This window comes from Vitis riparia, chromosome 5 (assembly GCF_004353265.1).
Source record: "Vitis riparia cultivar Riparia Gloire de Montpellier isolate 1030 chromosome 5, EGFV_Vit.rip_1.0, whole genome shotgun sequence".
Taxonomy (NCBI): domain Eukaryota; kingdom Viridiplantae; phylum Streptophyta; class Magnoliopsida; order Vitales; family Vitaceae; genus Vitis; species Vitis riparia.
The window spans coordinates 5,100,556-5,116,621 of NC_048435.1; the positions used below are offsets into that span (position 1 = coordinate 5,100,556).

The 16,066-nt window shown below is 30.6% G+C and overlaps 3 protein-coding genes across 3 annotated transcripts; 1 reads left to right on the forward strand and 2 right to left on the reverse strand.

Moving 5' to 3' along the window:
- Positions 1 to 3,178: 3,178 nt before the first annotated feature.
- Positions 3,179 to 6,726, reverse strand: LOC117914277 (uncharacterized N-acetyltransferase p20-like). Its single transcript, XM_034829531.1, has 2 exons — positions 6,560 to 6,726; positions 3,179 to 4,277 (listed from the first exon to the last, which is right to left on the reverse strand). The coding sequence occupies exons 1-2, from the start codon at positions 6,608 to 6,610 to the stop codon at positions 3,810 to 3,812; spliced, it is 519 nt and encodes a 172-aa protein (XP_034685422.1). The 5' UTR covers positions 6,611 to 6,726; the 3' UTR covers positions 3,179 to 3,809.
- Positions 6,727 to 7,939: 1,213 nt separating this feature from the next.
- On the forward strand, positions 7,940 to 8,754 carry LOC117914275 (uncharacterized N-acetyltransferase p20-like). Its single transcript, XM_034829529.1, has one exon. The coding sequence runs from the start codon at positions 8,014 to 8,016 to the stop codon at positions 8,554 to 8,556; it is 543 nt and encodes a 180-aa protein (XP_034685420.1). The 5' UTR covers positions 7,940 to 8,013; the 3' UTR covers positions 8,557 to 8,754.
- A 168-nt stretch (positions 8,755 to 8,922) lies between these two features.
- Positions 8,923 to 9,911, reverse strand: LOC117914278 (putative [ribosomal protein S5]-alanine N-acetyltransferase). The gene is made up of 2 exons (XM_034829532.1): positions 9,832 to 9,911; positions 8,923 to 9,519 (listed from the first exon to the last, which is right to left on the reverse strand). The coding sequence occupies exon 2, from the start codon at positions 9,502 to 9,504 to the stop codon at positions 9,058 to 9,060; it is 447 nt and encodes a 148-aa protein (XP_034685423.1). The 5' UTR covers positions 9,505 to 9,519; positions 9,832 to 9,911; the 3' UTR covers positions 8,923 to 9,057.
- Between the last annotated feature and the right edge of the window lie 6,155 nt (positions 9,912 to 16,066).

Here is a 16,066-nt window from a genome sequence, read left to right on the forward strand (position 1 = left end):
TTAATTCTCACTTTCAAAATCTACAAGAGTATGTGATTGATCTCATCTTCAGAATGAAAGATACTGTGTCTCTTGAGTGGTTGAAAAATAGATTTGTTGGATTCCTCCAATTAATGGAAATTTCAAATTAAATTTTAATGATTCAAGGGTAGAGAATAGTAAGTGCATCATGATGGGTTATTAGATTCTAATAGTATAATAAAAATAGTTGCAAGTAGGCATATGAACAATGCGTCAATAATTACTACATAATATATGACTTTTAGAAATGATGCGTTAGTTGTTAAGAACAATGAGTTCTTAAATCTAAAGACAGAAGGTGATTTCATAAAAGTAGTAACAAATAGTTATAACAAGAAGAGTAGTATTCCTAACTCTATTATATTGTTAATAGAAGATATTTGGAAGATAATTCAAGACCTTAATGTTTTTATTTATGGTTACATTTATAGAAAAACAAATAAAACAATAGATTATTTAGTTAAAAAAAGTATTTGTAATTTAGAGTTTTTCATTTGGAGGTCAATTTTTTCATAGATGTTATGAAGTTTGGCTTTGAAGATTGATTTTCACAGGAGACACTAATGACTTGTTTGGGTGTTGAAATTTAGGGTTTTTGATTGTTTTTGGACATCGAGCTAGGATCATAGAAAATTGACTGACCTTCAACAGAAGCTATTAATTAGAGTATTGATCATGGGATCATAGACAAGTGATATCAAACCTTTGAATAGCCCCAAAACAACACATTATTTCCATCAGTAACTAATAACATGCCCATTTTCAGATCTTAGAACCCAAACAAAATACTAGTCTTATTTCAACAGCAAAGAAGAAAGATGCTGTTCTAATGCAAAATTGGGTCGGTTGATAAAAGGATATACATAGCAACATCAATAGTTTCCCCTTTGACAATGAGATATTTCCTAAGAACACCTTCCTTGAGGAACCCAGCCTTCTCCAATACCCTATGTGAGGCCTTATTATTCACATCAACTATACCTTCAATTCTTTCCAGATCCGGGAACTCCTGAAACGCACTTGAAACAGCCATTTTCACGGCCAGTGTGGTCATGCATGGCACTTTCCCACCCAACTGCTCCATCAGGTTATTAAAAAAGTGTCATTTTTCTATGTATCATGACCATCAAAAGAAGACGTTCTTATTTAATCATCTATTTTTGATTTCCCACAGCCCATGTTGGAATTCGAGTGTTTAAAAATGCTTACACTCACATGCAGAGATATGAATAATGTTTATATATCATTTGGTTGGGGTGCGCCATGCTCTAGTGGGAGTGGAAGACAAAGCGCGGCAGTGGCTACCTACCCCCCGAAATTAGTTAAACTTGATGTGGCAAAATCTCCCATGCGTCTTTTGACCACTGAGTGATACTAAATTTAGTTGAATATGTTGGTATGATATATGTGCCTAATTGAACAATTTAATGCTCTACAGTTTTGGTAAATACATGTCAAAAGTATTAATCATTGTTCTCAAATATACATCCCTCCCAACAGAGTGTTGTGCTGGACCGATATCCTACTTCCTCTAGATAGTTGCACACAATTATACAATGAATGATGTTTATCCACTAGTTAGTCCTTAAAATAGATGGATAAGTTAAGTTTTGAGTTTTTAGATATTCAAGAATCCACAAATTAGGAGCACTTTCTCCTATCAGTTAAGAAGCAAACCTTTAAGCACAACAAATTTCAAAACTTCTACTCATGTGTGATGAATAGTAGGGGCAACAATCAACTAGCTTTGAATGTGTCAACTACACATGCTAGTAAGGATAAAACTTCAATAAGCGTTGGAGACAAAATGATAAGCATGGATATGGTCTAAGTGTGGTGTACATGGTCATTATGTTGTTGCATGCCTAAGCAAAGGTTTACACTTTCATGCTTAAGAACCTAAACTGGAATTGGAAAATTATCCAAAGGAAGAGGAGGTGAACATAGTAAAGAATGTGATTACTATGATAATATGATAGAAAGACATAGTCTTATAGTGCAATGTTTGTTAGTTGTCCTTAAAGGTGAAAAGATAAGAAGATTCACAACATTTTCCATATATATATATTAGAAGAGTTTAACATGATGAGTATGAAAATATATATACTCTCATATACAGAGGGCATAAAAAGATCTTTTGTCTAATAAAAGAAGTTTCACCAATTGAAAATTAAGTTAGAGAAGACACAATACAAAAAGTGTTCATTATGTGCTAGTTTGAAAATGAGCGCATAAAAACTAAAATTAGTCTCGGTCTAAATGGCTTGAGAAATAGAGGAATTTAAAGAGAAAATAAAGAATATCCAATAAAAATAAAATATAAAAATTCAAAAAATTATATCCAGCAATAAAATACAAACCCTATGTATATATAAATGTATATTTGTGTCTCTTTGTAGCACTTATGTGAACCATCTTTACATTGTTAAATGTTAAGATCTATGGGTGAGACATGCTCTTGTTTCCATATTTTTGTGTAGACATCATTTTTGTTGGGGTTGATGGATCTTCAAGTAACAAAATGTTTTAGACCTGAAAAAGACTACTTTAAAAATATGCTTGATATGGACACTCTAATGCTGAAATTAGTTGGATTATTGATGATATTTTTTTCCCCTCGTTTCTTGTCCATTGTTTATATAAAAATAAAATCTAAATAATCTATGACATGCTTAATGAGGTGGTTTATATCTCTAAATTTGGAGGTATTGGATTATTAATCATAATCTATGACGGGCTCTTTGATTTTATACATGTATAAACTTTTTTTTTTCCCTTTTTTAAGAGATATAGCCCCCACATTGTGGGCTGAATTCGACCAATCTAAGTTGAACTTAAGACTTTGGGTTTAGACCTTTTTTTTTTATATACCAATTGATTAGGTTTCATTCAATCAATCTAAACTTAACCTAACATTTTGGTGAATGTAGGCAAATTTTTCATTTTTTTTTTCCCTAAATCATGTAGGGTTTCACTTCAAAACCTGATTTGAATTTAAATTGAAGTCTAATATACCATAATTATAGGAACACTCATTCATGATTCTTTTGGACATGTTACAATTAGTTTCCTTATTCTTTTGAATGACTTTCACTACCTACTACAATTATGGATATTGATTTGTTGATCAACAACATTGTATATGCATTAATAAAAATACACAACCTTAATACCATTCACTTTTGAATTTGTTTACATGGTACCAAAACACCCTTGTTGGAAGCAAAATAGTTGAATACCTTCAAACTAATTTCACTTAACCAATTTTGAATGTCCTCTTCATCCTCAAATATCTCTATTGAGACTTCCATTTTTATCTTCTTTAGTAACAATATCAATCAATACCAATTTTGCCAAGGGGATACGTCATCACGTCTTTTCTTATCTTAACTCCCATGGTGGAACAATACCCACAACTTTGCCTACTATAGGGATAGAAATCTAGTCCTCTACACCCCTAACTCAGACGTTGGGCTTGGGCTGTTTCAGGCCCAGATCATTGACCACACAGCCTTTGTCACTGGCCCTTTGTAATACTGAACATCTACCCTGTAATTTCAATAGTTCTATCCAATGTGGGCTCAGATTGGGCTAAAAGAATCTAGACCTTGACTCCACCAGGCTCACTTGGACTAATGTTGTTCGAGAAAACAAGAACAGGAAAAGAAAATGTAACACGTTACATGCCACAGGCACAAGCAAAACTGAATAGAAGACTGAAAAAAATATTCTGTCTACCCCATTCATACTCTTTAGGCAGAAGAATGAGGATTTTTGTAAAGGCCACATCAATCAGGAATTGGGTCGGTGGACAGGAAGCCATAGATGAAAATGTCTCTAACCTCACCTTTATTAAACCCATACTTCCTCAGCAACCCTTCCTTCAGGAACCCGACCTTCTCTAGCACCCTTTGGGACCCCTTATTTTCTACTTCTACCAAGGCTTGCACCCTCACCAAATCTGGGAATTCCTTGAACACAATAGAGAGAGCCATCTTCAATGCCACTGTGACTATCCCTTGTCCCCAGTACTCCCAGCCCAGCGCATACCCTATGTGTGCTCTGCATCTGTCGTCGCCTGATTCAGGCTTCACAGAAATGTATCCGATGGACCGGTCGTCCAAACATATGGATCGACGCCAGGGGTGGGGTATAGCCACCTCCTTCAGATACTTGAAGGCCTCTTCCCTAGAGGTGATGGTGTTCCATCTTACATAGCGCGTTACTCTATCATCACCAGCCCATGACATGAAGTCCTCCTGTAATGACCGGGTATTTTATGACACGTTAGCATTTTTAGTTTGAAAAGTCTTATTTTGTGTAATGGTTGAAAAGTCAAAAAGAAAAGTGTTTGGAGAACACGTGTCAATTTCGGATTGGTGAATTTCGTTTTATTGTGTCGGTCAAATAGACGAGTTGAAATTTTATGCCATGTCAGCCTTAGGATAGAAAATTTCTTAGGATTTTAGAAATTGGAAATTTCCGGGAACGAAAAACGAAAACGAAAATGAAAAATAAATAAATTAAGATTAATTAGAATTAATTAAGAAAAATAAATAAATCAATTAAATTAAATTGATGAATAATAAAATTGAGAAAAACTAGTTTTAGATTGGTAGTAATAAATAAATTTGTGTGTTAAAAAAAAATGAATTGGAAATAAAATAAAACAATTAGAATAAACAAAAGAAAAGAAAATAAAAGAAATAAAATAAATATATGCAATGGGCTTTGAATATTGGTTGTAAGATAATGGGTTGTAAACGAAAATAATAATAATAATAATGGATTGGGCTTAGATTTTGAGTTGGGCTTGGATGTGGGCTCAAGTGGCCGGTGGCTTTTGAAAGCCATGTGAAGTGGGCTGGTGGCTTTTAAAAGCCAAGTGGGCTGTTTAAAAAAAAAAAAAAAGGGAAAAGGTGGAGTTTTGAAACGGCCAGAACGCGGGGAGAAGAAGGAAAGGAATAGTGGCTGTGGAATTAGGGCACTCGCCGGATCTTTGACCGGCCGTTTGGACGGCCAAACGATCTCCGTTTTGGACCAAATTCGGAGGAAGTACTCTATTCGATTAGAGGAACAAGCCTACGGTGGCTGATTTCGTTTTTAACGGCCAGATTCTCAAATTTGTGGTAGGGGACCCTAACCCTAAAGCTTAAATTTTTATGTTTTTCCCTTGAGAAAAAAATTGTAAATATTGTCATTATGAGTTAATTAGGAATAATAGGTGTTGTATGAATTTTTCTAGAATATTTGGAATTTGTTTGGAATTTTTAGAATTTCGGGAAATTGATTTTGATTGATAATTAATTGTTTTGAAATGTTAAAAATTATTAGATGGGTTGGAAAATTCCAAAATTTGGGTTAGATTTCAAATATAATGATTTGTGAATTTTTAGGCATTGGTTAGAATATTTTCGAAAATTTTAGGGTAAAAAGTTAGTTAATTTCGGATGTTAGAAATTATTATAATGGTTGAAAAATTTTGTAAGTGTGGTAAAATTTCAAGATTTTTGATATGCAAATTTTTGAATATTTGTTTGAGTTATTATCGGAAACTTTAATGTGTGAAATTATTTTATTGGATTATTGGGAAATGTTGAGATTGTTGAATTATTGAGGAACATTGGAATTATGGCATTCATGTGCATCATGGTTATGTGAAATAAATAAATAAAATTATGAAGATTGTGAAAAGTGTATGAAATGGAAAAAAATGAAATAGAGATGAGAAGTGGAAGCCCGTGTGGGGCGAATTAAGAAGGGAGAGAGATCCCTAGGGTGAAAGACCCAAAAGTTACCCCGGGAAGACTCCGAATGGGGAGTGTATTTGGGTGCGGACGCGTATCCTTCGGTGAAAGCCCGAGAACAATAGTGCATTGTATGACTGTGTGTCACACATTCATGTGCATTCATGTAATTGTTGAATATTGTGAAATTGTGTATAATATTATATATTAAACTATGTGATTGATTGATACTGTTGAATTGTTCCTTTTGTGTTGAAGTGTCTTTTTCGTATTATTTGAAACTTAGTAATCCCCTTAACCCCTTGGGTGTTAGGCACCCTACTGAGCAATATGGAAATGCTCACCCCTTCCTTGTTATACCTTTTTAGATGCAGATATCTCTCATGAGGATCCACAGGTGGGGCAGGGAGGACTTCAGGATGCTCCTGGAGCGGCCTAGTGGAGCGTGGCATTTTTTTGTTATTGTGTTTCTTTTTGGATTTTGGGATTTGTTTTAGTGATTATGACTCATGGATTTGTTATGAAGCTTTATTTTGATAAATTTGTTAATTGGGAACTTTTATTTTGGATTATAATGAATATTTATTTAATCTTGTTATTTGAGTAGTTTTGGGATATTATAGTTTATGAGAATTCTAGTGGGATGTATGAAAAAAAATATATATAAAAAAAAAAAATCCAGAGTGTTTTGGTTGACTGCCAACGTGGAATAGGAGAAACCCTTAGGGTCAAACCTTTGACCTGGGGTCACGGGTCAAATTTTGGGTTGCCCGGAATTTGGGTCGTGACACCTCCACATCGGAAAGGTTGAATGGTCGGAGAGAGATTCTGGAGGACTCCATTAAATCCCACGATAATTTCAAGATTGGTTCCGAGCTAACCCAGTTACCCAGGCATGTATATAAGATGGAGTAATTGGATGGGGACCATATATGGCCGGCCCATACCCTAAAACCACCATTCCACCGGATAGATCATTATGTACACGTATCATGTCCTCCAGGCGTTAGGCATTTTGGTGGATGACCAATTTTCCAAGTTGCAAGCAGCCATTCTTGACAAGATACGAGTGTCAATAGAAGGATTGGATGCACAAGTTGCATCTCTTCTTGCAATGCAAACACAAATTCAGATAGGGGATCCGTGCTTATGTTTGGTTTCCGAGAAAAGTATTAAGAAAAGAAATGAAAATACTAAAAAAAATTAAATTTGGTTATTTTATGGGAAAAAAAAATCAAATATAATTAAAATTAATTAAAAATTTATATATTTTCAAATTATTTAATCTTTATATGAGTTAAATAAATTAAATTGTTTAATAAAAATAATTTATTGATTTTAAATTTATTTTTTATTTTTTTATTTTCTTATCGTACTATATTTTTTATTTCCATTATATTTTCTTTATATTTTCCCTCGAAATTTTCAAACATCAAATGCACTGAGAAAAAGATAAAATAGAAAAAGAAAGTAAAAATAAAATATTATTTTTATGCTTATACTTATTTTAATTCATTTATATAAAGATTAAATAATTTTAAAATATATAAATTTTAAACTAATTTTTATTACATTTGATTTTATTAGTATTTTTTTTAATAATGTCATCAAATATAGAAAAATATTTTTCGTTAATATTTTTTACTTTTATTTAGTGTTTTCAAAAAACAAAGAATAAGTTTAACAATAATTTTAAAAAGTGTTCATTATATTTTTAAGACTTAAAATATTTTATCTTTCGACTATTATAAATGTTAAAAACATTTTTTAAAATTATTGTAGTATTTTAAATATAGTCTTAAATATCTATTTAAATATGTTTAATTGAAATGATAAAATTGATTTAATTTTTAAAATATTTTTAATAATTTTGATTTTGTAAATGTAATACATTAGTTCAATAGAAACACGACCTAATTATGAAACATGTAACACGCCATGAGCTCCCCACATGAGTGTGGCTTGTGGGCCAAGCATCTCATCTCTGAAATCGTCCACTAAGGCGGCTATGATCTTCGGTTGCCCTGCTTGTAAATCAACATTCTTGCTGACCACTCAACCTCACGCATGGTTCTTTAGAATTGACCTTATTTCTTAGCCAATTTCTAGGCAACTTCTCTACCTCTCCTGGAAAACTTTTCCTATATAAAAGCCATAGATTCAACAGCTTGAGACCACACCTCATCTCCTTGTTGCCTTTCATCAAAGCTTGACTACTTCAATCGACTTTAGCAAAGGCTTACACATGGAAGCGGATGGAAAACAAGGCCAGGAGGGATCCCCAGAGCTTTCCCTTCGGCCGCTGGATCTTTCTGACATAGATGATTTCATGGTCTGGGCCACAGATGACAAGGTGAGTCGTTTCTGCACTTGGGACACTTACACTTCCAAGGAAGCTGGCATCGATTATATAAAAAACATCGTCATTCCTCACCCATGGTTCAAAGCAATTTGCCTTGACAATAAGGCGATCGGGGCTATTTCAGTGTCCGCAAACAATGGCAACGATCGATGTAGAGGTGAACTTGGGTATGTGCTAGCTTCCAAGTACTGGGGAAAGGGGATTGTGACCAGGGCCGTGAAATTGGTGGCTTCTACTATATTTAATGAGTGGCCACATTTGGAGAGACTGGAGGCGCTGGTGGATGTGGAGAATGGTGGGTCGCAGAGGGTGCTGGAGAAGGTTGGGTTCCAGAGAGAAGGTGTTCTTAGGAAGTTCGTTATTCTGAAGGGCAGATGTAGAGATATGGTGATTTATAGTCTCCTGTCTACTGATCCCCAACCTTGATTCTGTGTATTTCATGATTTATGTTTGTGCCAATTCTACATGGACAATGTGGTTGATTGATGCATGCTTTTTAGGATATTTCCATCTGATTGATGCTTGTTGCTGAATTTTAGTAATTTACCTGCCAAAAAGTGGTTGATTGTTGATGTGAGATAAGGATGTACAAAAGAATGAAAATGGAAAAGTTCCATGAGACTAGTTCAGGGTTCACATGAGGTGAAGCCATTTTTTGATAAATGGCTTGTTTGGTTGTTGAAATTTAGGGTTTTTGATTGATTTTTGGACCTGGAGGATCATAGAAAATTGACTGATCTTCAACACAAGCTATTAATTAGAGTATTGATCATGGGATCATTGGGCAACAAGTGATATCAAGACTTTGAATAGCCCCCAAACTACACATTATTTCCATCCATAACTAATAACATGCCCATTTTCAGATCTTAGAACCCAAAGAAAAAAACTAGTCTTATTTCAACAGAAAGGAAGAAAGATGTTGTTCTAACGTAAAATTGGATCAGTGGATAAAAGGAAATACATAGCAAAATCAATAGTTTCTTCATTGATACAGAGATATTTTCTGAGGACACCTTCCTTGAGGAACCCAGCCTTTTCCAATACCCTCTGTGAGGCCTTATTATTCACATCAACAATACCTTCAATTCTCTCCAGATCTGGGAACTCTTCAAACGCACTTGAAACAGCCCTTTTCACAGCCAGTGTGGTTATGCCTCGGCCCCAGTATAGCTGATCGTTCCCCGGCATTTCCCCATGGAAGAACCTGGCATAATGGAAATGAATCCAATTGGGCGGCCACCCAGGCATATGGCTCGGTACCAATGGGTGGGGTATGGCATCCTCCTTCAGATAGTTCAATGTATCGTCCTTAGAGGAGTGGTGCCTCAGTCTGCAACTTCTGGTCACCTTATTGTCACAGGCCCATTCCATGAGTCACATCTACATCTGCAAGCTGATATGGGCCAAGAGTGATTTCCATCGACCGATCAAATGTCGTTGATGATTGGGCTAGGTTGGAGGTTAATCCAAATGTGGTGTGAAGAGGGAGGAAAGGGATAATGTGGTGGGAAGAGAAAGAAATTTATATATATATATATATGATTACTATGAAAATACATATATTTTGATACATAAGGGGCATAAGAAGATCTTTCGATACGTCAATTTAAAAAATAGAGCATGAAAACTAAAATTATCTTTACTTTAAATGGTTTGAGAAGTGGAGAAGTTTAAAGAGAAAGTAAGGAATATCTGCATCTGCAAGCTGATATGGACGCAGAGTGATTTCCATCGACCGATCAAATGTCGTTGATGATTGGGCTAGGTTGGAGGTCTATCCAGATGTGGTGTGAAGAGGAAAGGGGTAATGTGGTGGGAAGAGAAAAGGGATTTACATATATATATATATATATATATATATATATATATATATATATATATATATATATATATATATATATATATGATTACTATGAAAATACATATATTTTGATGCATAAGGGGCATAAGAAGATCTTTTGATACGTCAATTTGAAAATTTGAAAAATAGAGCATGAAAACTAAAATTATCTTTAAATAGAAACTTTTTTTTTTCTTTTTTTTTTTAAACTAATGACATAAAATGATAAAATTACCTAATGAATTTTCTCTTTTATGTGAAATACAATGTGTCATTACTAAATGTACCATCACCTCGTTTTTGCACTAACCAAGATCGATGGTAATGCATTTGCACGTTTTATACAAAAATACACATGAAAAGACATGAGGAAAAAAGAAAATCAAAATTAGCACTAAGAACTATAAAAATGCAACATATACATATTGGATATATGTAGTTTTAGTTTCAATAAGGTCATCTACTAGTGGTTCATTTACACCTAGAAATATCTTATCTCGACACATATCAAAAGCTTTGAACTAAAAAAGCAAATCCATTTTGAGTGCTAAGGATTGGGTGAGAATTTCTAATTTTCCCAAGCTTTCTTCAAGATTGCATGTTAGTCTAATATTTAATATGGAAAATTTATTTGTCTACCATGGTCATCAAGATAAGTAAGGGTAGAATTAAATCTTTAATTGCCATGCCACCTAATCCTATCCCCAAGTCCTAAGACTGAGTATTTTTTTTATGATCAACTTGTGTCTACTTTACGTAAGGTGATATAAAAAACTTATGGTAAAATGGCAAGGCAAATCACATCACAAAAAATGCATAGATTACAATAATGGATTTTCATATGCTTAACCTAATTTCTATTTATTATATCAAGGATCTAACTTGTTAAAGTTGTGTTCTCTAAGTTAGAGAGAATTAATGGGATAAAGCCTTTTAAAGTATATTTAAGAAAGGAAATAAATAAATAAATAAACTTTAAGTAAGATTAATGTTAGTTGAAATTAAAATAGGATTAGTATTTGCTAGAGTATTTAAAATAGTAGTAGCTAATTATTAAAGTCATGATAGGTAATTAGAATTTTAGTAGAATTTGGATTTCTTAAAGAAGCTTATAAATAAAGTTAATTGATGTAAAATCAAGATATTGCAAGTGTTACAATTCTCAATGATCCTGACTCCATTTTTTTTTTCTTCTAGATAAGATTCCTAGAGGACGTTAGTGACATTCTAAAGCTTAGTTTAAGAAGTGTTTTAAAAAACAAATTGTGAAAAACAATTTTTGAGAATAATTTTTTTTAAAACCGCTTTTGAAAACTATTCTTTGATATTTTGTAAATAAAAGTCTGTTTAAGAACCTGAGTTTTCTATATTTTTAAATATGTCTAAATAATAACTTTTGTGTGTAATGCTTTATTTTTAATCATTCTCTAAATTTGTATAATTGTTTTTCAAAATAACTCTTAGAAAATAAGTGAAAGAAAAAAAAATAACTAAAAGATATTATCAAAAAACACTATATTTTTTGTTTTTAAGAATATAAAATTATTTTTTATTTTTAAGCACAAAAAATCATTTAAAAAAAAACAATTTTTTTTTTTCAAATGTATTTTTTTAAGGATAAAAAATTCTTTTTAAAAATAATTCCTAAATAGCCTAAGATTTCTATCTTTTCTTTCCTTTTATCTTATTTCTTTATATTTTTATTTTATTATCACTGTCATAAACTTTATACCTTATTCCTCTCATTAAACCCTAAGACTCTGTTTGGTTGGCATTTGAAAAGATAGGATACGATAAGACATGTATATCTTAAGATATTATATCACATTGAATAAGAAGTATATATTATAGAATATTATTTTCAATGGAATATGATATCCTTGAATATAGATATTTTATGAACATGATATTTTAAGGTGGTATATCTAATTAAATATGTTATATTATATTATATTTATATTTAATTTATTAAATGAATAAAAACTAATGTGATGTAATTTTTATTTTAAACATTAAAAATAATATATATTTCATAATATTTTTTTTATTTCACAAATTAAATATACACATAATATAACATAGTATATCTCATTGGACATATTACTTTAAAATATCATATTAATAAGATATGTGTATTCAAAAAATATCAAAGCCCATTGAAAATAATATTTTAGGATATCTATTTTCTATCTAATGAGATATAACATTTTAGGATATACATATTTTATCCTATCTTATTAACTAAATGTAGTCTCAGGTCATATTTAATTGACCAGATATAATATTGAGATAAGATTAAAGATGAGATACAATTTAAACTCTAGGGTCATGTTTGGTTGAATGGATATAGTATGAGATATGATAAAAGAAGTATATTATGTCTTATCTTATGTTTAATCAAATATGAGATATGATAAGTAGAATGATATATTAACTTTTTTTTTTTTTATATCACTTCTACATAGAATATGTTGATCTTATGCTAAGATATATGATATGCATTTCTCATATATCATAACTTTAGTTTTTCTAATCAAATTTTTATTTTTTTATAAACTCATTAGGAAAATAATTTTTTATTATAAATTAAATTTATGATAAAAAAATAATACTAATATATATGTATATGTATATATTAAATAACATAATATAAAAAAATTTACTTATAAAATTTAAATATTTTAATAATGAATATTGTTAAGAGATAAGAGAAATTCCATTTTTTAAATAGAAAATATTGAAATGTAATATAAATTTTATTTTAAAATTGAAAAACAATATATATTTTATGTTATTTTTTTATTTATTTATTTCACAAATTAAATATAAGTATAATATAACCTAATATATTCCATTGAATATATTACCTTAGGATATTATATGATATACATATCTTATCCTAAGATATAATATCTTAGGATATGTATTTCATTTCTTATCCGATAAGATATAATATTATGATATACATATCTTATTAACAAAATATGGTCTAACATTATGTTTGGTTAACTACATTTATTTTATCCTATGTTCAACTAAATATGAGATAGAATAAGTGATGAAATTAATTATCTATCCTCTTATTTATATCACTTGATATTTTAATATTAAGCTAACATATAGGATATACATAAATTTATTTATTTATATTAATTTTTAACTTTTTTATATTACTTATTTTTAAAATAATTTTTTATTATAAAATTAAATAGAAAATATTGTAATATAATACAAATTTTATTTTAAACATCTTATATTTAGTTATTTTGAAAATCTCAAAATTTATAAGAGAAATTATGGAATTTAAAAAAAAAAATTAAGGATTTTTTGCTATAAAAATTATAAAATTTCTAATAATTTTTCTTATTATTATTTTTAATTCTTTTGAATATTCCTTTATATTTTCTTTAATTTTTTTTTATAAAATCTAAAACTTTATTTCAATGTCCTTAGGTTATGTTTGGTTCCCGGAAAATACTAAGGAAATAAAAAAAATGCAAAGGAAAATGATTTTTTCATGTTTGGTTGTCATATGAAAAATATCAAAGAAAATCAAATATAATTAAAACTAATTAAAAGCTTATATATTTTTAAATTATTTAATCTTTATATTAATGAGTTAAAATAAATAAAATGAGTTTGAAGTAACAAAAAAAAATAATTTATCAACTTTTAATCTATTTTTTTATTTTCCTTCACTTTTTCTTTCCTTCTACTTTTCCTTTGTATTTACTTTCCCTTGCATTTTCCTTCAAATTTTCTGGGAACCAAACATAGCCTTAATGTTTTAGTTGTTTAATTTTAAATATTTTTATAATTAATATTAAAAATTACTTAAACATTACAATTTATAGAGTGTGACTATCGTATATTATTTGAGTTAATTTCGCTAATATCCTTCAACGTTTAGTATAAATATATTAAGCCAACATCAATTTTCAAATTTCATCTATTAACACTCCTACAAATATATTTGATATATCAAATTTCCTTTTTAGAAAATTATTAAATATACATGCTTAAAATCTTTTTACCTAAAATTTATTTAAAAACTAAATTTTATAAATATAATAAATTTATAAGAATACTAATTGATGAAATTTAAATCAATAATAAATAAATGTATTTACATCAAACCTCTTTAAGTTATGTCATTGGCTATTCTAATTGAGAAAACTACTTTTAACTTTCAAAATCTACAAGAGTATGTGATTGATCTCATCTTCAGAATGAAAAATACTATATCTCTTGAGTGGTTGAAAAATAGATTTGTTGGAGTCCTCCAATTAATGGAAATTTCAAATTAAATTTTAATGATTCAAGGGTAGAGAATAGTAAGTGCATTATGATGGGTTATTAGAGATTCTAATGGTATAATAAAAATAGTTGCAAGTAGGCATATGAACAATGCGTCAATAATTATTACAGAATGTATGACTCTTAGAAATTGTGTGTTAGTTACTAAGAACAATGAGTTCTTAAATCTAAAGAAGAAAGGTGATTTAATAAAAGTAGTGACAAATAGTTATAACAAGAAGAGTAATATTCTTAAATCTATTATATTGTTAATAAAAGATGTTTGGAAGATAATTCAAGACCTTAATGTTTTTATTTATAAAGAAGTACATAAAACAATAGATTGTTTAGTTGAAAAAAAGTATTTGTAATTTAGAGTCTTTTACTTGAAGGTCAGATTTTTTTATTGATGTTATGAAGTTTGCCTTTGAAGATTGATTTTTGATTGATTTTCAATGAGACAATAATGACTTGTTTGGGTGTTGAAATTTAGGGTTTTTGATTGATTTTTGGACATCGAGGATCATAGAAAATTGACTGACCTTCAACAAAAGCTATTAATTAGAGTATTGATCATAGGATCATAGGACAATTAGAAGTGATATCAAACCTTTGAATAGACCCAAAACTACACATTATTTCCATCAGTAACTAATAACAGCCCCATTTCCAGATCTTAGAACCCAAACAAAATACTAGTCTTATTTCAACAGCAAAGAAGAAAGATGCTGTTCTAATCTAAAATCGGGTCAGTCGATAAAAGGCTATACATAGCAACATCAGTAGTTTCCCTTTTGACAATGAGATATTTCCTAAGAACACCTTCCTTGAGGAACCCAGCCTTCTCCAATACCCTATGTGAGGCCTTATTATTCACATCAACCATACCTTCAATTCTTTCCAGATCCGGGAACTCCTGAAACGCACTTGAAACAGCCATTTTCACGGCCAGTGTGGTTATGCATGGCACTTTCCCACCCAACTGCTCCATCAGGTAATTAAAAAATTAAGTGTCATTTTTCTATGTATCATGACCATCAAAAGAAGACGTTCTTATTGAATCATCTATTTTTGATTTCCCACAGCCCATGTTGGAAAAATGCTTACACTCGCATGCAGAGATCGATATGAATAATGTTTATATATCATTAGATTGGGGTGCGCCATGCTCTAGTGGGAGTGGAAGACAAAGCGCGGCAGTGGCTACCTACCCCCCGAAATTAGTTAAACTTGATGTGGCAACATCTCCCATGCATCTTTTGACCATTGAGTGATACTAAATTTAGTCGAATATGCTGGTATGATATATTTTCCAAATAGAACAATTTAACGCTCTACAATTTTGGTAAATACATGTCAAAAGTATTAATCATTGTTCTCAAATATACATCCCTCCCAACAGAGTGTTTTGCTGGACAAAATGCTCCCATATCCTACTTCCTCTAGATACTTGCACACAATTATGCAATGAATGATGTTTATCCACTAGTTAGTCCTTAAAATAGATGGATAAGTTAAGTTTTGAGTTTTTAGATATTCAAGAATTCACAAATTAGGAGCACTTTCTCCTATCAGTTAAGAAGCAAACCTTTAAGCACAACAAATTTCAAAACTTCTACTCATGTGATGAATAGTAGGGGCAACAATCAACTAGCTTTGAATGTGTCAATTACACATGCTAGTAAGGATAAAACTTCAATAAGTGTTGGAGATAAAATGATAAGCACGGATATGGTCTAAGTGTGGTGTACATGGTCATTATGTTGACGTTGCATGCCTAAGCAAAGGTTTACACTT